Source organism: Phycodurus eques, chromosome 13 (assembly GCF_024500275.1).
Source record: "Phycodurus eques isolate BA_2022a chromosome 13, UOR_Pequ_1.1, whole genome shotgun sequence".
NCBI lineage: Eukaryota > Metazoa > Chordata > Actinopteri > Syngnathiformes > Syngnathidae > Phycodurus > Phycodurus eques.
Genome location: NC_084537.1, coordinates 17,118,292 through 17,144,885, shown reverse-complemented (window position 1 = coordinate 17,144,885; position 26,594 = coordinate 17,118,292). Strand labels below are relative to the sequence as shown.

General features: G+C 42.3%; 3 protein-coding genes and 1 long non-coding RNA gene across 7 annotated transcripts in view; 2 read left to right on the top strand and 2 right to left on the bottom strand.

Annotated features, from left to right (window-relative positions):
• LOC133411972 (uridylate-specific endoribonuclease C-like) overlaps window positions 1-3,922 on the top strand; it is a 6,993-nt gene extending 3,071 nt beyond the window's left edge. Inside the window, exons 4-7 of the mRNA XM_061694882.1 lie at window positions 1-122; window positions 208-320; window positions 1,673-1,826; window positions 1,910-3,922. Of these exons, the coding sequence (XP_061550866.1) occupies window positions 1-122; window positions 208-320; window positions 1,673-1,826; window positions 1,910-2,170 (650 nt within the window). The 3' untranslated portion in view covers window positions 2,171-3,922. The remainder of the gene's footprint in view (window positions 123-207; window positions 321-1,672; window positions 1,827-1,909) is intronic.
• On the bottom strand, window positions 2,997-19,005 carry cc2d1b (coiled-coil and C2 domain containing 1B). Of its 3 annotated transcripts, none has more exons than XM_061694879.1 (25): window positions 18,887-19,005; window positions 18,611-18,716; window positions 18,380-18,530; window positions 17,264-17,367; window positions 17,089-17,181; window positions 15,554-15,700; window positions 15,171-15,459; window positions 14,582-14,700; window positions 12,771-12,843; window positions 12,620-12,691; window positions 12,417-12,544; window positions 12,266-12,338; window positions 12,035-12,177; window positions 10,580-10,682; window positions 7,884-8,056; window positions 7,689-7,814; window positions 7,553-7,611; window positions 7,365-7,481; window positions 7,051-7,124; window positions 6,894-6,952; window positions 6,768-6,819; window positions 6,594-6,693; window positions 5,689-5,779; window positions 4,869-4,991; window positions 2,997-4,797 (listed from the first exon to the last, which is right to left on the bottom strand). In XM_061694879.1, the coding sequence occupies exons 2-25, from the start codon at window positions 18,671-18,673 to the stop codon at window positions 4,786-4,788; spliced, it is 2,544 nt and encodes an 847-aa protein (XP_061550863.1). In that variant the 5' UTR covers window positions 18,674-18,716; window positions 18,887-19,005; the 3' UTR covers window positions 2,997-4,785. The 3 variants fall into 3 exon arrangements, with proteins under 3 accessions (XP_061550863.1, XP_061550862.1, XP_061550864.1); XM_061694878.1 differs by having other exon boundaries at window positions 18,891-19,005; XM_061694880.1 differs by lacking the exons at window positions 2,997-4,797; window positions 6,594-6,693 and having other exon boundaries at window positions 4,902-4,991; window positions 18,891-19,005.
• LOC133411973 (uncharacterized) lies at window positions 18,623-26,594 on the top strand. Its single transcript, XR_009769710.1, has 4 exons — window positions 18,623-18,740; window positions 22,358-22,536; window positions 24,441-24,565; window positions 25,411-26,594. It is a non-coding gene; the product is annotated as an uncharacterized LOC133411973 (long non-coding RNA).
• Window positions 22,041-26,594, bottom strand: part of zfyve9a (zinc finger, FYVE domain containing 9a) — a 31,498-nt gene continuing 26,944 nt past the window's right edge. For both annotated transcript variants that reach the window (XM_061694876.1, XM_061694875.1), the window contains exons 16-19: window positions 25,483-25,645; window positions 24,431-24,536; window positions 24,115-24,291; window positions 22,041-22,515 (exon numbers count right to left, since the gene is read on the bottom strand). In XM_061694876.1, coding sequence (XP_061550860.1) covers window positions 22,354-22,515; window positions 24,115-24,291; window positions 24,431-24,536; window positions 25,483-25,645 — 608 coding nt within the window. In that variant the 3' untranslated portion in view covers window positions 22,041-22,353. The remainder of the gene's footprint in view (window positions 22,516-24,114; window positions 24,292-24,430; window positions 24,537-25,482; window positions 25,646-26,594) is intronic.

Sequence of the window (26,594 nt, the reverse complement as noted above, 5' to 3'; positions counted from 1 at the left end):
ACTTCATCAATTTGCTGGACAACTACGAGATGTCGACGGGCGTGTCAGAATCGGTGACCCACGAGGAGCTTCAGGAGAACTGCAAGTTCCTGGACGCCATCCTTGAGACGGACGTCATGAAGGTGGGAAGGTGGAGCGGTGACGATATGACAACAAGAGCGCTGAGAGAGAGGGAAGTAAGCATGTGTTGTTGTTTTGCGCTGACAGCGCGCTCACCAGTATCTGGTCAAGAAGAGGCAGTCGTCGACGGACGTGGCGAGCTTCAAAAAGCAACTCTACGACATCTGGTTCCGTCTGTACCACCGTGACAGGAGCGGAGGGTGAGTTTTTGTCCCAGCACCATCAGGGAGTAATGTAATTAACTCACGTGCTAACATTCTTAACTGTCATACAAGCGTAAAAATAAGTTACCCGCAGTCTAGGCTTGCATAGCAGTCTACATATTCACTCATTCTAACAGATAAACCCCAATGAGTCCAGACGAGAGTCCTACAAACAAAAAGGAGAAAACCTACACAAATAAAACAGGTATCAGCACAAACAGATGGACTCAAATGCAGAGCGATACTGTCACCTAGCGCGTTAAATTACTAGTCCTTTGTTCACAAATAAGCGTCCATACCGGCTACAGATGACTCGCATCAAAGTACGAAAAAAAAAAAAAAGGGAAGTAAAAGCTTGCCAAAATAAAATTTGTATCAACACAAACAGATGGCTTCAAATGCAGGTCACCAGTTACAGAAGATCGTTGCTCGATGTACCAAATGAGAAAGCAATTAAGGGAACAAAACAACAGGAAGTAGAAACCCGTCAAAATAAATGTTCAGTAAATGCCGATAAAATCAAAAGCACCATGCCAGTAAAAAAAAGATCCAAATAGAGTCCAATCAAATGAACAAAATACAGTATGTAGAAACCTGGACAATAAAAGTAGTAACCACAGATGAACTCAAATGTACCACACCAACTGCAGAAGATCCAAGTCAAAGTTCTTTGTTCGCAAAAAGTTTGTCAAGTTTGGATGAGAGGGAGTCAAACGGGAAGTGGAAGCCTGGCAAAATGGAATTAGTGACGACACAAACAGAAGGCTTTAAACGCATGTCACCAGTCACAGAAGATCAAAATCATACTCTATGGTTCACCAAAAGCTTAAAAGCTCAAATCAAATGCACCACACCAGTCACTAAAAGGCAAATCAAAGTCCATTGTCGACAAAAAGCTGGTCAATACCATTCTGGCTAAGGGGACCTAATAAAAAAAAACAAAAAAAAAACAAATAGTAAGTAAGAACCATTCAAATTAAAAGTGGTACAGTAACTGCAGTTGTACTCATGAGTGTCACACTAGCTGCAGAAGATTTAAATCAAGTGTCAGTGGTTCACAAAACGTTAGTCAATACTATCTGCAGCTGAAAATTCTATCGACAGGCTATAAACCTCCCTAAATAAAATGAGTAAAAAGAAACGCAATGACTGAAATGCACGGCACCAATCACAGGAGACCCAAATCCTAGTCCTTTGTTCACAAAAAGGTAGTCGGTACCATCTCCAGTTTAGCGTCCGATCAAAAGAACAAAAAGCAATTTAGGATAGCCACTCTTCTTCTGTTATCTTGTGATCATTTGCTGCTGGCTTAATTGAGCGCGAACGAGGTGCGGTGTGGTTCCGTGCAGGGAGGACTCGTGCGGGTTTGAGCACGTGTTCGTGGGCGAGACTAAGCAGGGCCAGGAGATTACGGGCCTTCACAACTGGGTACAGTTCTACCTACAGGAGAAGCACGGCCACATCGACTACAAAGGCTACAAAGCTAGGGACAACAAAGACACCGTAAGACAACCGCATCAACGCCGTAGCGACCGGGCGCTTCCGTTGACTGACGTGAAGTCGTCTTGCTCGTTCTTTTTCCGCAGCCCGACGAGGATGACCACGTGCTCAACCTGCAGTTCAGCTGGAAGGGCCTGGTCAAACCCGTGGGCGGGTCCTTCGTGGGGGTCAGCCCCGAGTTGGAGGTGGCGCTGTTCACCATCGTCTTCCTGATGTCCGGTGACAAGAGCACCACGCTGGAGGTGAAGGTGGACGAGTATGTGCTGGAACTGGTGGTCTACAGACACGGACGCTCCATCGGCTCGTCCTACCCCAAGCTCCTCAGTAGCAACCACAGTGACTTGTAGTTGATTACTTTCGTTTTTTTCCCCCCTCAAAATTGTACACAAAATACATAAAGTACCCCGTTTACAAAAACTTAATTGACACCGGCTACAACTGAGAGTCCTATCAAGGGAACAAATACAGTAAATAGAAAACTACCAAAGAACAAGCAGTAACAGCAAACACAAATGTACTCCAATGCACCATGCTAGTCACAGAAGATCAAAATCAAAACTGCTTTGTTCACAAAAAGTTGGTTAATACCGGCCTCTGATGAGCGTCAATCAAGGGAGAAAACTACCAAAATATAAACAGTAACACCACAAACTGACTGAAATGCATGATACCAGTCACAGGTTATCCAAATGTGCTTTGTTCACAAACAGTTGGTCAATAGTGGCTCCGAATAAGTCCAACAACAGGAAGTAGGAAACTCACAAAATACAAGTACAGTGAGAAAAGCACAAACTGACTCACATGCACCCTGCCACTTATCGTCCTTTAGCTTGGCGTGCTTACATGATTAATCGTTAGCCACAATGCTATCAGACACAGGCTCTTTACATTACTATTTGCTTGCCAAAATCAATTTGTTTTTAATTACCTACTTAGTAAATGTATTGATCATACTGTACCGAGCAGCTTGATCGTTTGTTATGTTGCAATAAGTTCCAGTTCCTGCTGTTTTTATAGAAAAGAAGCATTTTAAGCATTGTATCATGATAAGAAGATAAGCACTGTATCATAAAACTAAAGTGACTCGCTGGTTCTGCATTTGTCACTTGTTTTTCCTCAAATTAAGTCAAACGGCAAAATCAATAAGGACATGACAAAAGAACAGACAGAAGGAACAGAGAAAAATCTAGTTTTATTGTATTTCTTTTTAAAGATGGTTCACGATTAAATGTAAATGAAAATTAACATCTGTAAACAAACGAACACGCTTTATTATACAATGACGACTTATGATAGTTTCCATGTTCATGCGAGCATTTGAATGACACAGCTGTCACTTCACAGGCTTTATTTGACAAAATAATATGGCTTCTTTTTGCACTAAGGTTAATATAATGGCGTGTGTCGTTAGCGCCTCACAGCCGCAATACAAATTTCACACCACCTATTTTTGTTATTGTTCTAAATCATGGGTATAAATTAGCGCTAATGAGTTAGAGATTTCTTTTGTGCGCTTTCAGGCGTCAACGACACGGATGTCTGTCCTACAGTGGGACCTCCTCAAGGGAATCCTTTTGGGCTCAACCATCACACAAGTGTGAAAAGAAGTTGCCACTATAAAGTAAAACCACTTTATGACACCTAGCCTGACTGATGTGCAACAGTATATATCATTAGCCACATGCTATTTCTGTTAGCATCTCCTTGTAAAATTGTTTGAAATATGTCATTAACCGTGGTTCTCATATTGCATAATAGAAGTTAAAGCCATATGGTTAGCTTTAGCCTAATAGCGTAATTGCCCAAGTAATTTTTTACTTACTGCCACAATATCAATTAAAAAAACGCCAACGTGCTTTGCTAAAATTGTGTTTTTTCTCGTCTGCGTAGACTCCCAGTCACGGTACTCCATAATTGGACTTGTTTGTTGAATTTGTTGTGTTTTTTTTTCTTGTTTCCAAAAAACATTCAAAATGACTTAGGCAACTATGCTATGTAAATGGCTAACAACAATCCATAATGGATTAAATTCACCCCCCCCCACCCCCAAAAAAAAAATGAATTCTACACAAAAAACAGCATCAAATCAAAGAGACAATGCACAGCTTCACATTATTATTTTTTTTTTACTAATTTAGTCAAAATATATTTTAAATAAAGTTTACAAGTGCATCCTGTGTGGGCTCACCAGCTTCCCTGCCACTACAATCTCAGCTACATGCAAATTATGTTAAATTTAATCATTTTAAATTGTACCACTTTAAGAAAGTTCCACTGTAATAAAATCAGTTTATTTGAAGGGTTTACATTTCTTTTAATCTGAAAAGTCAAAATGTTTCCTGTTTGATGGTTATTTCCGCACTTTTTTTTTTTTTCCCCCCCACTTGTCCCCTTCTGTGGTGACATCACCAAAAACAACAACAAAAAAACAAAACTGATGCACACTGAACTCAAACCTCACAATATTTGCCGACGTCACGCATGACGACGATTTGAACTATTAGACTTGCGAGGTTCCACTGTCAGCTTTCTGCAGGGTTTAGTTTCACTACGATTGTTTGTGTGCGGAAAAATAAGATGAGTGCTAATATATTATTCTGAGACTTGTCTATAAATAGCTTGGAATTATTTTATTTATTTTTTTACAGCAACGTGGATTACTTTGGTATATTACTGCATAGACGCCACTTGAGCTTATAGTCTTTAATGTGAGATGAGGTCACACGCTCGACCAGCAGATGTTGCTGTCAAACGCCTTATGACTGACCTGGCCAAGTAGCTGGGTGTCTTGCCAATGTGGAAACTTTTTTTTTTTTTTTTTTTTGTCTGAGAGGACAGGGGGGGAGACACCTCCTGAGTGTGCTTGGTCGCTCGCCTTCTACCTGCACATCCACATAGCGTGGTGAAGCTAAGTAGCGTAGCATCATGGCAGACTTGCTGGAGTCCTTTAGGTCTTGAATGTCTAGATAAGAAGCTTGGAGAGAAAATATCAGACGATGAGAAGCAGTGTTGAAGGAAACAAGTGGCAGTGTCGAGGGCACGTACCTGCGACCGCTCCACCACCAGCCAGCGCTCTGTGCTCGCCTGCATGTCCTGCCCGCCTAGAGGCTCGCGGAGGCGGACGCGGACTTCCACGCGACCGCCAGTGGGCTTGCGGCCATCCATCACCTGAGAGGGAAGTGACTATTTAAATTAAAAAATAAATATTACACATTTATTCCACACAATTTACAACAGGGCGGCACGGTGGACGACTGGTTAGAGCGTCAGCCTCACAGTTTTGAGGACCCGGGTTCAATCCCCCGCCCCGCCTGTGTGGAGTTTGCATGTTCTCCCCGTGCCTGCGTGGGTTTTCTCCGGGCACTCCGGTTTCCTCCCACATCCCAAAAACATGCATTAATTGGAGACTCTAAATTGCCCGTAGGCATGACTGTGAGTGCGAATGGTTGTTTGTTTCTATGTGCCCTGCGATTGGCTGGCAACCAGTTCAGGGTGTACCCCGCCTCCTGCCCGATGACAGCTGGGATAGGCTCTAGCACGCCCGCGACCCTAGTGAGGAGAAGCGGCTCAGAAAATGGATGGATGGAATTTACAACAGTTCCCAGGCAACGTAATAACATGTCTGTGGAATGCTTTTGTCAAATACCCCAAGGATCCATTGGTGGATGCAGCATTTCATCACCAAGCCACCGAATTACATTTGTCCCTTGTCAAGATTTCCTTGGTTGTTCAATTTCACACTTGATGAATGGGCAGGCCATCCAGAGATCCAACTATTTGTATACAAGCTACAAGCCATTAAAAGTGACTTTTCTACAATATGTCCCTTTAAACACAAAGTCGTCATGACAGGTCACGGCTTTACCTCGACGATCTCCCTGATTTCACTGTGGGACTCCAGCTGCTCCAGCTTCACGTGCGCCATCCCGATAGGCTTGTCGCTCCGCAGGAAGCCACTTTGCATCACACACGCACAGGAAATGTTAGTGGAACGAGCGTAGCGTCAAAGGTCATTGTTACATCAGCTGGTGGTGCTTTTCTTTTGGTGGAATTTCATTTTGTGTTTGGGTGCCAGTCCTTTTGATAGGTCTCATCTGGAGATGGTATTGAGAAACTTTGGAGAACAAAAAAGGCTTTGTTTCTGATCTTCCGTGATCAATGTGTGCATTTTGACTCCATTAGTTTCAATTGTTACAGCCTTTGTTTTCATAGGCTTCTACTTCCTGTTTTTGTTCCTCTTCTCTTGATAGGACTCCTACTTTTCTCAACAAATGGTTTTGATTTGGATTGTTTGTGACACCAATGATTTGTGCTTTTCTAGGCTTCTTTCTGTTTTTGTTCTTGTTACCTTGAAGAGTCAGTAGTGACTAGCTTTTTTGGAACAAAAGGACTTTGAATTGGATGTTATGTGACTGGTGTCATACATTTGGCTCCAATGATTTATGCTTTTACTTTGGTTGGTTTCTACTTCCCGTGTTTTGTTCCTGTTCCCTTCATAGAAATAGAATCCCAAGCCATTACTGGCAAACGTTTTGTGAACAAAGCACTTCGATGTTCATATGTTTGTGCCGTTACTGCTTTAATGTTGGCAGGTTTCTACAACCTGTTTTTGTGTCTGTTCCCTTAATAGGACTCCTATCCAGAGCTGGTATTAACCAAGTTTCTGTGAAAAAGCGACACACACACATTCCAGTCCATCGCTTTGAGTGAATATGCAGACTGCTGCATTAGCATCTCTGGCTAACTTTCTAGCTGCTGCACAAGACTCACCCCTTGTGCAACAGCTCCAGCTTGAGCCCTTTGGACGCCACCACTCTCCTGAAGCCGCGGTGGTTGCGGTTGATTGACAGGCTGAAGCTCTGGTTGTACTCTAGTCCAAGACAATGAGGTTGCAGGTGTGGGTAATTTAGTTTTTAGGGAGTGAACACATACGAAGAGTCTCACCTGGACAGTTTGTGTTCTTGATGACGTTTGTTTTGTGTCTCTGCGGCTGCTCCTGGAAGCATAAACGGCAAACAGATGAGAAAAGTCCAAGGAGGAAATGATGAATATCTGACCTGGCTCGCTCACCGTGCTGGGGTAGGGGAAGTCAAACTTTACATAAGCGTCAAGGTCGTTTGTTTGGATGCCTGCAGAGAGACGTGTCACACGCTTTCTTCAACAACCTATTTGTATGTGTGTGTGTACATATATTTTAGTTATTCATTTATTTATTGTGTATGTGTACCACTGGGAGCAGGGAGATTCATTCCTTTCACGATAACCACCACCATCTCTGTGCTGCTGAGATCTGGGAACATCCTATGAGAATTGAAACATGGCATATGTCTGCCTATCAATATGTAGCAGCTACCGACACATAACATTTACAAAAACGTAGCAGCATGAAGCTCTGGCGGCTATCAAGGTGGAGCAGCTTTTAAGATGTAGCTGACAGTTACCATCAATACTTAGAAGACACTGATATGTGGAAGCTAACGATATGTAACAGCTCTCAAGAGGTAGCAGCTATTAATATGGATCAGTGGAATGTTTGCCCACCTGACTGTGTGGAAGGTTCTGTCCTCAAAGTGATGTTTGGGGGGAGCCAGCCCCTTGGCTTGAGATGCCTTTAGGACCTCAATACTCTTTTTACACGACTCTGCCATCTTCTCAAACCTGATGCAGACAAAAAAAAAAAAAAACATGTTTATCCAGTAGAGAAGAGTGTCCTAATTGTTACTCCTTACTTGGTGGTCTCTGTGACGTTCCCCAGATGGGTGAACTGCTTGGAGTACGTCAAACATTTCTAACAGGAGACATAAAAGCGGTACAAAATGGTGCCAAACAGAGCAAGTGAAGGGACGGTTCATAGCGAAGCGCTACCTCGCGCTGCTCTTTGAGGATCTTGGCCAGCTGCGCGTAGAGTTGCTCAGCCTTCTCTGAGAGCCCGACGTCGCTGTGGTGCACCAGGACAAAATCGTCGTCCTCGTCACCGGGGGGCGACGGCACCTGTCAGCCATATTCTTGTTCAGTCATTTTTAACTCAAGTCGATACAGGCGCTATTAGTAGCTTCTCACCGTGCTGATGTCCACGGCTTTGCCGCTGCGTGCTGCCTCAGTCATGGCTTCCAGACCCTTGGCGGTGCGAAGGAAGCTCTTGGCCTGGTCCATGTCGTTCTTCTGCTTGGCATGCAGCGCCGCCTTCATGTACTGCTTGCGTCGACCCTCCAGGAACGCCAGCTGCTGCGCCGCTGGAGAACCAAGAAGAATAAAAAGTAGTAGAAGTAGAAGCAGACGAAAAAGTTGAAGTAGCCTATATGAATAAATAGTAGAAGAAGCAGAAGTAAAAACACAATAATCAGTAGAAGTAGACAAAGAAGTAGCCTACATGAATAAACAGTACAGTAGAAGTAGTAGAAGAATATGAAGTAGAAGTAAAAACAGAAGAATCAGTAGAATTAGATGAAGAGTAGATGAAGAAGTAGAAGTACTAGAAGAAGACGAAGTAGTACTAGTCAAGAAAGTAGCGGTTGAAAAATAGAAGTACATGTAGTAGAAGTACATGAAAAAGTAGAAGTAAAAGTACATGTACAAATAAAAGTAGACCTACAATAGTAGTGTAAAAGTTATGCATAATTTGACGTAGAAGTGGAATTACAAAAAGTAGAAATACAAGTAGAAGCAGAAGTACTAGACGAAGAAGTTGGAGAAGTAAAAGTAGTCGAAGAAAAGTAAATATAATTTAAGTAGAAGTAGTACAAGAAGTAGTCGAAGAAGTACAAGTAGTCAAAGAAGTATAAGTAGGAGATGAGGGATTACAAGTAGAAGTAGTAGAAGTGGTTGCTGGACCCCCTGCAGTTTGCCTACCGAGCAAACAGGTCTGCGGATGATGCAGTCAACATGGGACTGCACTTCATCCTAGAACATCTCGACAGTGCAGGGACCTACGCGAGGATCCTGTTTGTGGACTTCAGCTCAGCGTTCAACACCATCATCCCTGAACTCCTTTCATCCAAGCTTCTCCAGTTCAGCGTCTCATCTGCCATCTGCCAGTGGATTTACAGCTTCCTGGCGGGCAGGACACAGCAGGTGAGGCTGGGAGAGACCACCTCATCCACACGCAGCATCAGCACTGGGGCGCCCCAAGGTTGTGTCCTCTCTCCGCTGCTCTTCTCTCTCTACACGAACGACTGCACCTCACCGCACCCGGCTGTCAAACTCCTGAAGTTTGCAGATGCCACCACTGTCATCGGCCTCATCAAGGACGGTGACGAGTCTGCATATCGACAGGAAGCGGAGCGGCCGGAGCTGTGATGCGGCCGACACAACCTGGAGCTGAACATGCTCAAGACTGTAGAGATGATCGTGGACTTCAGGAGGCATCCTTCGCCACAGCTGCCCCTCACGCTGTCCAGCTGCCCTGTGTCAACCGTCGAGACCTTCAAGTTCCTGGGAATTACAGTCTCTCAGGACCTGAAGTGGGCGATCAACATCAACTCCGTCCTCAAAAAGGCACAGCAGAGGATGTACTTCCTGCGGCTTCTGAGAAAGCACAGCCTGCCACAAGAGCTGCTGAGGCAGTTCTACACAGCGGTCATCGAATCAGTCCTGTGTTCTTCCATCACAGTCTGGTTTGGTGCTGCTACAAAAAAGGACAAACTCCGACTGCAACAGACAATCAAAACTTCTGAAAAGATTGTCAGTACACCCCTACCCACCTTTGAGGACTTCCACGCTGCCAGGACTAAGAGCGTGCAAAATCCTCTCGGACCCTCCACATCCCAGTCACCACCTCTTCCAGTTCCTTCCCTCAGGTAGGCGCTACCGATAAATGCAAACTAGAACTAGCAGAGATTCCAACAGCTTCTTCCCTCTTGCAATCAACTTATTAAACACCTAACCTACAATTCCATTGCAACATGATGCCAATTTATTTTTTTTTGTCTTGAGTTTGTTGTCACATTTCTGTCGGGCCAATTATATACTACTCGTGCACTCACTGTAGTAGTTTCGCCACGCTGCACTATTTGCATAGCTGTTGTTGACCAATGCTGGCCACTCATGCTAGAGTAGCATCTGCACCACTTGCACACAGACTGAGGAGTATCTGCAACATTTGCAAAATCAACATTGTCCCAGATTATCGCACTAATAGTCACTTTAAACTGCATACATTCCTTGAAGTCTTGGCGCCTTTGCACAATGGTCATTGCACCGGACTATTGCAATATTAGTCATTCAAACTGCTCTAAGTGCTAGAGGACTCTGCATCCTTTTGCACAATTGTAAAAAAAAAAAAAAAATTTTTTTTTTAAATAAATAAATAAATTGTTCCGGCATTACCAGATAACTAGCAACCCTTTATTGCTCAGTGACTGTTTTTGTCCATGTCTTTATGTCTCAAAAGTGTTCTCTGTCAATTGACTGTCTGTTGTCATACTAGAGCGCCTCCAACTACTTGAGACAAATTCCTTGTGTCCTTTGGACATACTTGGCAAATAAAGATGATTCTGATTCTGAAGAAGGAGAGGTAGACGAAGTAGAAGACGACGAAGAAGTTGAAGTAAACGTAGATGAAGAAGTAGACGTAGTAAGAGTAGAATTACAAGAAGTAGAAGCATCAGAAGTACAAGTCGAAGTAGAACCAGAAGTAAACGAAGAAGTTCTAGAACTAGAAGAAAAGGACGAAGATTTCAAGAAGAAGTAATAGTTGTAGTAGTAGTAGAAGTTTAACCAGCAGAAAGGACGCTGTGACTGCACTTGGTGCGACTGACCTGCAGGTGAGAGATCTCGGGCAGATGATCTCTCCGGCGAAGCAGATGGAGATCTTCTCCGACCTCGAGATGGAGACGGGACACTCAGTGTACTCTTCTTTGGCTAGAAAACATACGGCAGGCGTTTGCCTCTTTCACACAGAGACACTGCAAAATTGCGGCGTCAGAGCCACCATCGAAGGTAATGCATTTTCCGTCTTTGCCTTTTATACAGAACCCAGTGAATTTCCACAACTGTGTGCACTTTCACACAGTGACACAGCATCCCACAATCAGATAATTGACACCAGCGGGCGGTGTGACGAATGAAATAGTTGACAGTGAATAATACCCTTGCACATTTGCCAACCAGGTCCTGACATTTCCGTGCCTTTTTTCTTTCATGTTGTTCTGTAAAAATGGCATCCACATGGTACAAAGTCGGCAATATTCTGCTTTCAGATATAGTATCAGAGACAGGACGTCGCCTTTATTAACAGTATTCCGTAATGCTGGGAAAGAGGTGTGACATTTAACACCTGACACTCACTTATCCCACCCTGGTGTGTTGAAAGCCATTGTCACTGTCCGACAACTATTTTACGCGTCAGCGATGCCATGTCAAAGGGCTGAGAGATTAATTCAAATGTAATCGTGATTTTGATTTTGGCTTCTCATGATCATAAAAACATAATCGAAGATGTACGATTAATGTGCCAATTGGTGTGGTGCATGTCTCCAAGTTCCTGCTTCGTAAAAGCACCTGAACGTATCAGTGTTATTCTGCCCTCCCAAAGTGTGCTTTAGGCTATTTATTCAGACCCCAGTTTGAGTTTATGGTCAAACTACACACAACAAAAATAATTACACACATTGTATATTTAAATAGAGGACAGTATATTTAAAAAAAAAACGACATTTTAATGCTAGCACTCAATGAAAAAACGTACCAACTGGCAAGCTAAATTTGGCATTATATCACGGGAGGGATTTACCTTTAAATAATAAATATGCACACACAAACGCTGTTGTAACACATTCACACAGGCAATATAACAATACTCACAGGCGTATGTTCTTCCTAATCTGTGAAAAACTAGATAAATTAATAAAGTTCTAGTACAATGTTCTTCTTCTACTCTTTTTATCTTACTATAAGTGTGTCCATGCATGCAACTCAACACACTGCCCCTAAGAGGCACACACAGCAGGTATTTTATTTTGATTCAATGTTTTTTATTGCACTTATTTTAATATATTATGATTTGACTTGTTACTCGTTTATTTTCTGGTTGTTCTTTTAAGTTAATATTTAAACTTCAGTTTCGGTAGTTGAATAAACACAAAGTTTTGAAATCAATGAATAATCGTGCATTAAAATCCCACTTTGCTGAGTTCTTAAAATTCACAAGTGGACAAGAATTTTTTTTTTTGTTAGGACCTCTGAGTGAAAAAGACTTGAATAAAAAAGCCCACCTCCACTTCCTTCTCCTCTTCTTCTTCTTCATCTGCACTCGCAGCATCATCATCAGTGGCGGAGAGCTTGGAGGCGGCCTCCAGCGCAGCAACCAATCCTTGCTCGACCGTCGTCACCTTCTGGCCCGGGATGGGAGGAAAGCCTGTTCAAAAAACAAAAACAAAAAAAATCCCTTCTAGTTCTTAAATGTTGCGGGACGACATTCCCGAGGCACCACTCGAGAATGGCACCTGGCGGAACGGGGAGCTCGTCAAAGTTGACTGTTTTTCCCGCTTTGTGAGATCGGATGGCGCTCTGGTATTGCTGGTGGAAGAGAAAGGTTTCGGTTAGAGTGTGTAAACAGATGTTGAGACGCATAAGAAGTGCGTTTGTAATTTGCACCTTGGCGATGCGGTCGTGCATGCGGGCCTTGCGCTCGTCTCCGCCGGCTTTGGCCTGAGCCGATGCCTCGGCATACTTGGCTCGTCTCTGCTCCAGGGCCTCCAGCGCGTCCCTAGGAGCCGGCGGGGCTGACGGGCGGGACGACTACAGTCAGTTCGAACATTTGGGATTCACATTGTATTACTAATGTGTTATTACAGTACCTGGAGATTCTGCGGCCGGTTGGGAAACATGGGCATTTTGCTTGACCGATGTTGCGCTTCCACCTGAACATTCTGACACAAGAAGGCAGGAAAAAATTGAAGTTTTTAAAATATAATTGGTATTAAATATATTAACGCTGATTTAACCAACCTGGTGATGGAGGAAGGCCGCTCAGGTCGACAGCTTGTCCTTGTTTCAAGGCCTCGATGACGGAATCGAACTTCTGCATCAAAACGGGTATAAAAAGGATGTCTTTAAGCCATAAGTGATAATATCGACAAAATAAGGACATATGTGGAAAGCCCTTGTCAAGAACTTTATTTTGATATTTGTTGGTTATCTTGGAAGTGTTAAACTGCTGAGAAATTATTGAGAAGTGGTGCCACCAAAAAAAAAAAAAAAAAAAAAAAAAAAGCATTAGAAGTGTTTTCATCTTAATTTTAATTGAAAAGCACATTCTTGACAATTGCGTCATCATATTAGGTGATATGGACAAAATAATGACAGACGTTAAAAAGCCCTCCCCCAAGACACACAGACAGAACAAATGAATGGTGTTTTATTAGATGGCAGGAAGTAAATACAGTAATTAATGTATCCACTTTTTGTGACATTTTTGTTTCTTGGTATGCCATGAGATTTTTCAATTGTAAAATATCTTCCTTGGCTCCATAAAGGTTGGAGCGTGCTGGAGTCCATCCCAGCTAACATCGGGTAGGAGGCGGGGTACACCCTGAACTGGTTGCCAGCCAATCGCAGGTCACATACAAACAAACAACCATTCACACTCACATTTACACCTGTGGGCAATTTAGAGTCGTCAATTAATCTAGCATGCATGTTTTTGGGACGTGGGAGGAAACCGGAGTGCCCGGAGAAAACCCACGCAGGCACAGGGAGAACATGCAAATTAACTTACTGTAATTAAATTACTTTATTTTAAATTAAATTACTTCACCCACACCGAAACCTTAGAGCATGATTTTACAGAACGGCAGCATGTTTACGTACATCCGTTCATGCTACCACTCGCTTGCTAGGCTACATAACATTTTGTTGCCTGCTTGCGAGCTGTATCGTATTAAAAGTATGTGATCATGCATCAAGCAAGCCTTAAACGAACGTCCTCTCCTGTCCTGAACACTGGTGACCACCAACACACGTATTTCCCCATTTTGTCCTTATAATCCCGTCGGCACGTTGCACTCTTGTTGTCGTCGCCATGGTAACGAGTGTATCCGGTCGCCTTTGAGTTGACAAGATAAAGCCCAATGATCGTCAAAAATGGGATGCGGTGGTATCGGAATACAAGATTTTATTGCAGTAGTCTGACAGTGAAAGAGCAAATTTGTTTTGTAGTCTGATCCGGGCATTACGTGTTTTCTGTCTCATGTGTTGTCTGTTCCACACCGACAGACAACAAATTACATTTTTTGTTTTTTAAATAACTTCTTTGGGCGTCAGCTATTTACAGTACTACGTCAAAAGACACATGACAAGGCTAAACATAAACTAGCTTTTGGATTCGAATATACTGTGCACGCGGCGACGCGGAGTAAATGTCTTTTGCGGAGCCGATCAATGACATTAAAGCCGATCAGGCGAGCCGCACAAAATGCTCAATGTCGGCCGATACCGATCAGCCAGATAAAATCGGTGTAAAGTCTAGTCAATAAGTAATTTCAGGCTAACTTGGGAGTTTAATAAGTAGTGAAAAGCATATTTTGGCGTAATTGTGTCATCATGTGCAGTAAAATGGACAAAACAACAGATGTGGAAAACCCAATCCAAGACATTTGAGGCGTGACTCGATTTGGTTTGTCACAAATATTTTTTCGCCATTAGCATTTTTCACGATGATCCAAACTACGTCTTGGTGGAGGTAACGACGAAGACGACAACAACTGTGCGACAAGCTCATTGGCTTCATTCAACTGCGCATGCAACTTGCTTGCACTCACCTTGCTGGTCCTGAAGTAGACCATGGCTTGCTCCGCCTCTCCCGCTTTTTTTGCTGTCAGGGCAGCCATTTTGTATTCTCTTTGCCTTTGCAGCAACAGCCCAGCCACGCGCTCGTTCGCTGCAACGGTAATGAAAAGCAGGTGTCACTTTGGTGAGGTCATTTTGATGCGAGTCGTGACTAGATTTAAGTCAGTTACATTTCCCGTTCTAAGGTTACACATCACAATTTTCCCTTTTGCCATCATTGGTATCCTTCTGTGGTGGTGACACCCAAAAAATGTACTTGCTGGTGGAGTTACATGCACACGGAGTTGAAGTCTTGTGATTGGCCGATGTCTCATGTGATAGGTTTGATTTTTGAAGCATCTCCTGGTTTCCCAAAGCCCGGTTTGGACCTTTCTTACTAACTTTACTTTCGAGAAGTCCGCTAGCCTTTGGGTTTGGGTTGCAGCTCTGAACACATCTTACTGGACAACTAATTAGTTCTGAGAAGTACTGAGAACTTATAGTTCCTCGTACTTTGTGTGGAAATGATGCTCTTGCCCACAGGTTTGCTGCTTTGTTTATTTGAATCCACATAATACTGACCATCTGAATTTGTGGTTGGTGAGGGGTCCGCCTGCTCCTTTGAAGGGTGGGCCTGCTCTGGTGAAGGATCCGTTCGTTCCTGTGACGGTTCAACAGCGAGTGTTGGCGTGGAGGCGGACGAGTGCTGTTCTTTCTCCTCGCCGTTGGGCGTGATGATCTCAGCAGGCGACGGGATGGTTGGTGCGGCACTCAGTGCGGCAATCGGGGCTCCCGTGGCGACCGGCGGAGGAATCTCCTCCTCGCTCACTTGGCGCCCTTTCTTCACTGTGGCCAGCATGGTCTCTAGTGTCTATAATGGCAGGAAAATGTGAGCCATTTCTGCCACAACCTACCAGCGGGAATATATCAGAAGATTAGACTGGTTGAATGTTAGACTCAGTCACCTTCAGCCCGCGCTCGAGCCGCCGGGCTTTGGCGCCCTCGCCCGCCGTCTTGGCGTTGTGTAGCGCCATCTTGTACATAGTGAGTCTCTCCTCCAACGTGTGCTCTATGCTGCCAGGCGCAGCCACCACCTCAGGGACGCTCATTTCCTGTCAACATGGGAAGTGGAAAGTGAATTCTGACAACAACAAAAAAAAAGCTGATGATTTTTGCATTTGGAGGAAGAGGGGCATAGCACATCTGCCTCACAGTCCGAGTTCATATCTCCTAGAGTTTGCATGTTCTCACTGTCCACCCGTTTCCTCACACAATCCAAAAAAATGCATGTTAGGTTTATTAAAGACTCAAAATTGTCCATAGGTGTGAATATGAATGGTTGTTTGTCTACATGTGCCCTGCAATTAGTTGGCAACCAGCCCAGGATATACCACACCTCTCGCCCCGAAGTCAGCTGGGATAGTCTCCAGCTCACCCGCGACTCAAATGAGGACAACCCTGTTTGAAAATGGATGGATGGGGCAGGGTGCCACCAAACGGTGCTTTGATCAAAATATTGAATTGTGAATTAAATTCTGAAATCATTTTCGTTGAATTAAAGAGTGCTTTATTTCTTCAACTTGAATGACGGTATAGTGGTGCTTGACTTCCAATTTTAATTTGCTCCATCACCACGCTCATAAGTCAAAACACTCGCAAATCATCTTTCCTCATTGACATGAACAGAAAAGCATTAATCTGTTCCATCGCCCCAAAAAACACCAAACTTTTTTGTTACGTGATTTGTAATATAAAACAATAGCCCTTAACAGCATTCCACTTTATAAAAACATACAGTAATAAAATAATTACAAAGAATACAAAGAATTTGTGGATCTTGATTTCATGATTCAATGCCCATTGACATTGTGCTCCTTCTGGTGGGTGCACCTTGGCCACATGGGGTCGGTAGACTATTGACATACATAATACCAAAACAAAACAAAACAAAAAAAGTTTGCACAACTAAGTGACTCAGAAAGCTGTCGTAATATTTGTCAATTATCACAGAGGACAAAGAATATATGCCTGAGTATTATGACACTGTGTGTCTACAAGTGTTGCTGCACTATTTGTGTTGAAATATTCATTACTTAAGAGGTCATAACTACCGCAACGTAGATGCCAGTATAATTAGCCTTTTGCAGTTTGTAGCTGAATAGAGAAGTACACAGAACTTGTAGTTCCTAGTTCTTGAATAGCTGAATTTGGTAAATGACGTGGTTTGGTTAAATACACAACAACTAATTCACTGTTTCATGTTTAAGCTTTAACTGGGAGTGGCAATAAATAGCCATTTTTGAAGACTTATTCACTATCTGCTTGTTTGATGTAAAGTTTGCTGCCACCACTCAGTACTTGTAATAATCTTTTTTTGCTTGCAACTCAAGACCACTCGCTTCTCGAAATACACTTGTAAGTCGATGTATTACTGTACCTAAAACGACTGCAAAGTTCAACTAAAGTGATTCCATGTTAAATCAAACAGTGTTTAGCGTACCTGCGGCGAAGGTTCGACGGCAGCTGCCGCAGACGAAGAAGAAACAGCCTCGTCCGCCACGCCCCCCTCCCCTACAACTTCCTGTAGCTCAGCCTGGCGGGAGAAAACAGAAAGCAGCCAATGAGAAGGCCACGTGAAGCACAACTTAAGCAATAGTCAAGGCAAAAAGGCCAACCAGAAGGTCTTCGTCGTCCTCCACATTGTCGTCGTCTTCATCTTCGTCCACGTCCCGCATGCACTCGTCAGCCATTTTGGCGATGTCCTCCATGGGCAGAGGACCTGTTACACAAACAGTGTAAAATCAAGTGTTATTTGGAGTGCAAATCGCACAACAATGACGACAACACCACGATACTGCCATACTTCATATGTTGGAAAAAAATTCATGTATCATGGTGTCGACCTAAAGAAATAAGGGTAAACGCGAAGAGCCCAGTTTATGTTTTAAATCTGCACGCACTCAGATGTCAGACAATATCTGTTGAGGAGTTTAAAGATTAATTTTGAACTGAAAACTAACATATTGCTTGTTGAAAAGTAGTGCAATAAAAACAAATATTTTTCCCTAACATGAGGAATAATTGTGATGAATGATCGTGATTACAATATTGATCAAAATAATTGATTATTTTGGCCACAATTGTGCAGCCCTTATCGATATATATCATGAGAAATAACTATACCATGTATCGCAATATTATTATTTTGTATAAAGCTCAAAGCTTCTCAACTGCGGAACGCCAACTGCTTAGATCTCGGCCAATATCAATATCTAACGTTGGTGTATCAATACTGTTTGATGAAGTATTGCAATATCAGTGTTTGGTCCCAAACTTTGTATGAACTGCACACTCTTAGATGTCTGACAGTATCTGATGTTGGTGTATTTGTACTGAATCATGAAGGACAATGACATTAATATTTTGTCCCAAACTTGTCATACTTGGATGTCAGACAGCACCTGATGTTGTCGTATTTTATCATGAGAGACAATGTATAACCGCAATATCAATGTAATCTCTTGAAGTTGTCATTAATTGCGCAACTGTACATACTTGAATGTCAGACAATATCTGATGATGGTGTATCATTTACTGTATCGCAAGATATCACAACATTGGTTTTTAACTACAAAACTGACATTAGATAATGGACAATGCCGGTTTCAGATGTTCCTGCATCGATACCGATGCATTATTAGAAATCCCTCTTGTAGTGCACACCTAACAACTCAACTGCTCTATATAACGCAATGCAGGTTAAGTGGTGGTATTATGTTGTTTTAACTCACTTCTTCCCTTCTGTTCGTTTCTTCCACTTGCAACGGGGGCTTTGCCTCCAGTGATGGCAGCCAGTTCGGCTTCCAAGTCCGGGTCGTCCAAACCCTCTTCGGCACCCATCGTCATCATGTCTTCGGGGTCCATGCCAACAAACAGGCCCATCTAGGCAGCAGGGAAAGAGCTGGGCTTCACAGGCTTTTGTAACAGGGGCTCTGCGTCACTCTTGTTGTTGTTGTTCTTACCTGCTTGGCTGCGGCGGCGCCCCTGCCTTTGGGGAGCGGCTCTCTCCTCTTCCTGCCGAACATGTTAGTTGAAAGTTGCTCGTCAACGATATCCCGCTGAAACAAACTACAAGACACGACGAGGGCAAGTGTGAGTAAACTAGTCTTCCTTCAGGCCGGACTCGCTGTTTGACAATTCAAATCATGTGAGCGGCTGTCAGGTGCCTCACCCCCCAAACACAAACACACACACTTGAGTGGTGACATTGTTAGCCCAGCGGCTGGTCGTCCGCTTACTTACGAGCTTCCGCCAGTATCGGTGTATTCGTGAACAGACTATAAAGAGAGCGACGGTTTAGCAAGAATAACCAGCACTCTTTGATAACTGTCGAAGTTGAGTGTTTGACTTCTTCTTATTCTTGATTTCCGGCAGACTGGGCACGTTTAGTGCACTGCTGCCCCCTACCGATCAAGTGATGTACAACTATACCAGCGTTCACTTTAATGTAGTGCTAAAAGCTTATAGTTGTGTATACAACCCATTGTAGGGAATAAGAAAGAGAGGCTTTCTAAAGCAATCAATCATTTTGAGACATTTGGCCTAAAACGATTCACTGCTTTGAAGCATTGGACACACTTAAAAAGAGCTTTATCTGTTGGCTAAGTCTGCGTATTGCTGTTCAAAGGAAGCATTGACAAAGCTTCTTTCAAGGCTTTCATGTCTCACCGGTACAGATTGGGAGGTCAATTTGCATTTAAAAAAAAAAAAGAAATTCTTATTTGTATAAATTATATCAAAGTGTGTCAACTCCAGGCCTGCAGGCCAAATCCAGCTCGCCTCATCATTTCATGTGGCCCGCGAAAGCAAATCAGGTGCAACTTCCATATTCTTGCTAAAATCTTCACCAAAATTTCAAGCACTTTTTGCTTACCAAACCCGTCTTTACCGTAACTTGAAAAATAGCTGAACAAACTATTATCCTTGAATTCTGATTTCAAAACTAGTTATTCATCAATTTGTTGTGTCTATGTAATAAAATGAGGAGGCTATGAAACATTTATATAGCCTTCTGAGAGAAACTGTAACTACAACGGAGCCCGCACTAAAAATGAATTTGACACTCCTGTTAAATCAAAACCAAATTTATTCATATTGCACTTTTCGTACATTCATTCATGGCGTTACCTCACACTTTTTGAGTTGGCTAACCTCATAGCCTTTTGAAAGTGAAAATGGACGTAAAATGCTTGTGAAACAGGGATATTGACTGTTAGTCGCTGGCAACTTTATCTGAGGCATTGATGAACAACTGTTTTATTTTTATCAAATGGTCATTGGATGTCGTGTGGCACGCAATTGTCACAACATCAATGAGGTGTTTTTGCAGTATACATTATGTAAGCTATAAAACCAAAAAGCCATCTATCTATATATGCAAATTTAAGTATGCATAAGCAGCGAGCACCACTGATTTGTATCTACGCTACAGCATCTCACTGTGCATCACTATATATAAAAAAAAAACTATTATAAATTTTATATTTTTCTTCCCCCTTAGGCTTGTTTGTTGAAAAGTATAGTGATTGACCGTATCCAAAAAAAAAAAAAAAAGCTTGACACTGCTATTATTGTTTTTAATGAAAACTCACTACATCCTAGATCAATAAGTACCCTGAACAGATTTGTCCTTTCAACAGGATAACTTGAGTACGGTGTTATAAAATGTCCTCCCTTTGCCCCCATTATCCCAGGACTATTACAATTGCTGAAATATAATTTATTTAATTTTACTGCGACACTCCATCCTCACAAATGGCACTTTTAGTTGTATTTCCTGTTTTTCTCAGACTGGTTTTAGCAAGATCATCTAACCCCACACTGTGCCCAGCCATCTCCATCCTTTAAATCATTATAAGAATTACACTGATGTTGAGTGCTTTACCTGCTCGCCCACTATTTTATCAGTTACTGTAATTTGTTCAGTGAACTTGTTCTTGTTCGTCTCGATTTTGACAGGCCAGGCGAAATTATGGCCCACTGCTGCCCTCATCAGTTTGTTACTCTTATTGCACCTTCAGCTGTCTTTATACAGGTATTTGTGATGGATTATTCCAGTTGGGTGGAAGAAATGTAGTTTATATATTTTTATATATTTTACATAATTTATTTTATCTTATACATTAGAAATTGTCAACCAACATGGTGGTATTGGGTTTGGTTTAGAACGCGTCCCAACAAGCAGTTCATTAAAATATTTCTTCTTATTTGGTACAATTGGCTGTTTGTCAGCAAACGGCCATTTTTGTAGTGCAGCCGTCTACCTTACCGGAGCTTGGATCGAACGGCCATTTTTGTAGTCCACCCATCAACCTCACCAGCAGCTAATTACAATTTGACGAGTCAAACAGGCATTCTTGTAATCTTTCCATCCACATCCATGAAATAAGTCATTTTTAAATGAGGTTTTCATTCAAGTAGTGTGATATATTGTAATGTGAAACATTTATATAGTCATGGTAAAAATATTACTGTACGTAATAAAGAACTAACATTTAAATTTGTTTTACATTTATTTAACATATTACCACTCGTTTTTACTGTAGGTAATGTTTATGTTTGTATATTGTGACAGGCAGGGGATATACAGGACCTTTGACCTTTTTATAATGGATATTTATGATCATAGAATATTATTTTTTGAACATAATGTAAATGCAAAGCTGATTTCCCCCCCCCCCCCCCATCATGGTTTCAGATTTGTATGTCATAAACTCAGCAAAGACAAATGCTACATGCTAATTCATGATGATTTGAGTCAGCATACCGTATGAGAGTGACAAGTGGTTGAGATCGTCGCCTGCCACCATGGGGATCCTGGTTCAAGTCACTGACTGACACAAAAATGGGTGTGTGCGGGGGGGATCATCATTTGCTGTGTCCACAAGTGTGATGGGTTAAATGCAGAGGAAAATAAATTGTGTGCCTGTGCTTAAGGTAATAAAGGTTATTATTTTTTTAGTTTGCTACAACGGACGTGAGTAAGCACCTGATTGTCTCAATGTGAGGAGATTCTGACGGCAGTTTGATTTTAATAAAATCCTTCACAGGGACTAATAATAAGAAGAAGACTGTACAGAAACATAAAAAAAAAGGGAAGGGATACATTCTCAGGGCGTTCCAGCCAGGTCCATGTCACAGGGCGGGCAAACTTGCCGTGAACTACATTCAAGCTCATTCACGGATCTTTCCCAAAAACTCTTGGAGATGGCTTAGAATCCAGTGCACTTTTTCTGCATTTTATTTCACGTTTATATTTATATATATGTATATAATTATGTATTTTTACATCTTTGTTATTTAAACAACACCAAAAAAAGTGTTTGTCTCGCTTTTTCCCCCTCCAACTGGCTGAGGCATAATAAAGCATTGAAACCTGTAGTCTGATCATCACCACTGTTCTTATTGTTTTTTTTTTTTGTGTAATCTCTGGAGGCTACAAGCTGCTTCTTCCGCCAACACACACACAATGTACACAGAGTCAATGCATGTGGTGACTGAGGAGTAAAGCTTTAGCAATGAAATCAACCAAAAAGCAGGCACTGAGCACCGAGTACAGGAACAATTTTTTTTAAAAAAAGGGCATCTGGTGCATCCGTTGTAGTCAGCGAGGTCCAAGCGCTTGGCCGTGAGTCTTTGGAGCTACATGACGCCACCTGACGGTTAAACGGCCTCATCTCATGTTTGAAAAATCTGACGTGTGTTCTTAGGAGATGATCTCCAGGATGTAGAAGACCAGCTCCATGACCACGGGACCCTCGCTAAGCTGGCATGCGCCGCCGTGGATGACGGGGATGAGTGCGCTGTCCAAGTCACTAAGGTACTCCGGAGGAAGAGGCTGCCCGTTGCTGCCCGCCAGGTAGCCCACCTGGAAAGGGAACAAAAACAAGTGAGACGCTACAGAAGATTTATGATGTCTGTGTATTGTAAAAATACTTTATCATGAGAGAAAATGATACCAAGGCAAGGCAAATTTATTTTTATAGCGAATTTCATACACAAGGTAACTATATTGATATTTTGTCCCTAACTCGTCATTAATTGCTCAACTACTGAACATACAGTGATGCCTTGTGATATGGGTTTAATTCGTTCTGTGTCCATGTTCGTAACTCAAAACACTTGTTTTTCAAATCATCTTTCCTGATTGAAATGAATAGAACAGCCATTAATCTGTTCCAGCTTCCCCCCCAAAAAAAAATTTTTTTAAATGTGTTTTTAGTAAGAAAAATAGTATGATATAATATTGTACTTATGTACTGTACTATAAAAAAACATCCAGTAATTACAATTTTTAAAATGTGAAAAATTCAACAGTTTTTGCCACATTTTTTGCTTCAATGACATTGTGCTGCTCCTTCTGGTGAGTGTGCCTCGGCCAGTAGAAAGCAGTTTAATACATACGTAAATACAGGAAGAAGATTGTCACAACTGCTCAGTTAAGCTGTCATTTTTTGCTAATGATAAAGAATATATGTCTGTGACTGAGTATGTTCTCTGTCTAAATGTGCTGCTCCACCATTTGTGTTCAAAAATCCGTTGCTTAAAAAGGGTTACAAACGGACTTTATTAAGGCATAGCTAAATGGTGGTTTTAAATACACAAACTAGTTTGACAATAAACTTCAATTGGGAGTGGTAATAAACAGCATAAAGCCTCTTTCGGAACAATTGAGGAGAAGCGGTACAGAAAATGGATGAATGGCTGGATGTCATTATCTGCCAAATTGCTACTTGCTGGGAAGTGAGTTGAGTTCACTGCCACCATACAACGGTCGCATCCCACATTTTTGCTCGCAAGTCAAGCAAAAAAATCGGCCAAGAAAAACCCCTAAATCGGGTCAAAGTCTCTCAAGGCACCACTGTACTTGGATAATCAGTAATAATAGCAATATTGAATGTTGGTGAATCGATATTGTATTATGAGAGATAATTGTACCAATATCATATTAATATTTTGTCCCAAATTTGTCATCAACGTCCGTATCAATACTGTATCATACTGCAATAGCAATATTTTGTTCCCAAATTACTACCATTTAATTCAAAGTTTAGATGAATATGGATAGCTGATGGTGCCATCTCAATACAGTATCATGCGATAATCCAATATACCCACCGAGAAATTATGAAAAAAATCTCAAAAGTCAAATAAAATTTGAAGGTCTGTCATCACATGTGATTTCAGCAAATCTTGTGAGACTCAAGCAAATCTTTTGAGATTCCAGCAATACCTATAAATTATGTCTATCAGAGTGAGTAGTTTTACTTCTTTTTCCACTTATATGACAGTCAGAATTTTGAAAATAACAACATCTGCCTGTATAGTCAAAGGATTTATGGTGGTCTGAACTGCGATTGGTGGTGACCAGGTGTACCTTGTCTATTGCCCGAAGTCAGCTGGGATAGGCTCCAGCTCATCGTAATGACGAGAGGTGCTATAGAAAATGGATGTTTGTATATAATACCTGGTCCGAGTCAAGTGTGACGCGCAGGCCCAGCTTGGCCTTGCCGTCCTCCTTGAGCAGCTTGAGGTGCGGGCACAGCGCCATGCAGAAGGCCCGTGCCACGTTCTCCGTCAGGCGGCTGTGGTCTGCCGGGTCGCTCAGGCCGCTGGGCTGGTCGTCACTCTGGAGGAAAAACACCTAGCGGGAGCAAGACTTTTAGTTTTTATTTGACATACAACATAAAAGAAATAAATAAATTATCATAAAACAAAAAAATGGAGATGCAAATTTTCATTGGATTCCTTTGGGCATTAATGCAACAAAATGTTTGCTTTACCTCCGTCCAGCGGATCACTTTGCCATTGGCCTTGAACTCGGAACCATGGAAGATCTTCACGCTGGCGATGGACTCCATCGACTTGCTGTCAATTGGACTGATGACACTGAAATGAAACAGTTTTTAGGTCTTTAGGTAATCATATGACAGTAGAATGACACTTACATTAGCAATCTGTAAAGCACTCATCAAGACCTTTCATTTGAGGTACGACTCAAATGAAAGGTCGGTTTGCTGCATATTTATTTCTTACGTTATTACAGGTGAACTTTGACCTTCGGCGATCCCTTTAAAAGCAAGGTCAACAGTCACCCAAATGTAATCGGCTGAGCGCTAGCTACACTGCAAAAACTAGGCTTTAAAAACAAAAAAAGTAATGAAATGAGGAAGGTTACCTAAAGTTGGAGTTTGCAGTAAAACAACAAAACAAAAACAAAAATAAAACTGTTAAAACTGGGCGGCACGGTGGTCGACTGGTTAGGGCGTCTGCCTCACAGTTCTGAGGACCGGGGTTCAATCCCCGGCCCCGCCTGTGTGGAGTTTGCGTGTTCATTATACTGTATATACTGTATTTGTACAACTTAGCAGCTTCCAGCCAGAGCTCGCTGCCTACCTGGAAATGTCATTTTTTATTGTGAAAGCTCATGTGATACGACCTAGCTATTTTTGATTGGCCGTTACATCTCTGATGTTGCGACGTCGTTCACCTTTTGTATTCAAATTTTGTATCACAGCAAACCTAGTGGCCGATGAGTCAGCCATTCATAAAAACTAGTTGCAGGACCCCCCCCCCCCCCCCCCCCCCCCCACACTACACGACAGTGCAGTCACGTTCGGTCGCGTAGCTCGGTGTGCGGTGGGCCTGAAAAGTTGCGACACCAAAGAACCTTTGTGGTGAATATCACACGTTTGGGTGCTGATTTGTGAGTCGAAGAAAGTGAAAAGCATATAATTATATTTAATTTCACTGTCGTTTGCAGTTCGGCCTCGTGGGAGGTCAGGGCTGTATGGAGTGCCACGCCAGCCGTCTTTGAAAAGGCCCAAGTTCTCACCCCTTGTTGAAGTCATGGTCGTCGTCAGTCCACTGGATGTGCACCAGCTCCTGGTTGTCCTCCTGCTCAGCTTTACCGCACGTGATGGTGAAGTCTTTCATGTCCCTCAGCGCTTGCCGTAGAGCATCCATGGTCTCGGCCGTGATCTGGATCATCACGCCGTCTGAGAAAGTAGACAGGATGACGCCATAGCGTTAATTGTACAGGCATAACACAGTAAAAAAAATACGAGCTGGGATGTAGGAGACAGCAGCTCCTCCGTGAGTACGCTCATTGTGTTTGTGTTTTATTGTTCTCCTGGCATTCAATAAATGGCTGAAAAGTACATCAGCAGCGCTGCCAACCAATAGAAATTCACTTCCAGAACAATATATCCAAATTTGTCTGAATATTCATATTTTCTAAGTTTTGTCAAAAACACTATCGTGGAACAGATCAGATCTCAAAAGTCAATTAAAACTCAGCACTCTATTTTGCAAAGAAACAAATAACATTGCTGATAGATTGAATTGGATAGTTCATGCATGGACAATAGTTTAGATTTCTATTTTGTGAATGTACTTGTATAGCTGTCTTCTCTTTTCTGGGTGTTGTTGATAAATGGCTTTTGCTTTGCAGAGTAGAGTTTCAAGTTGCACTTAGGGATGTAGCGCCGAACTGTATTTACTGACATTGGTTTTCTGAAGTGTTCCTGAGCCCACGTGGTTATATACTTTCCACATTGATGTCGGTTTTTGATACAGTGTCGCCTGAGGGATCGAAGGTCACGGGCATTCAATGTTGGTTTTCGGCCTTGCCGCTTACATGCAGTGATTTCTCCAGATTCTCTGAACCTTTTGATGATATTATGGACTGTAGATGATGAAATCCCTAAATTTCTTGCAATAGTATGTTGAGGAACATTGTCCTTAAACTGTTCGACTATTTTCTCAAGCACTTGTTCACAAAGAGGTGAACCTCGCCCCATCTTTGCTTGTGAATGACTGAGCAATTCAAGGAAGCTCCTTTTATACCCAACCATGGCACTCACCTGTTCCCAATTAGCCTGTTCACCTGTGGGATGTTCCAAACAGGTGTTTGATGAGCATTCCTCAACTTTCTCAGTCTTTTTT

Bases quoted from the DNA above. Each gene is read 5' to 3' on its own strand.
- cc2d1b (XM_061694879.1), bottom strand. From the start codon at position 18,673: ATGTTCGGCAGGAAGAGGAGAGAGCCGCTCCCCAAAGGCAGGGGCGCC. The intron at 12,178-12,265 runs GTGCCATTCTCG...TTTTTTGAACAG, and splicing joins CGAGCTCCCCGTTCCGCCAG to GCTTTCCTCCCATCCCGGGC. The intron at 8,057-10,579 runs GTCAGTCGCACC...TTGGTTCTCCAG, and splicing joins CCGAGATCTCTCACCTGCAG to CGGCGCAGCAGCTGGCGTTC.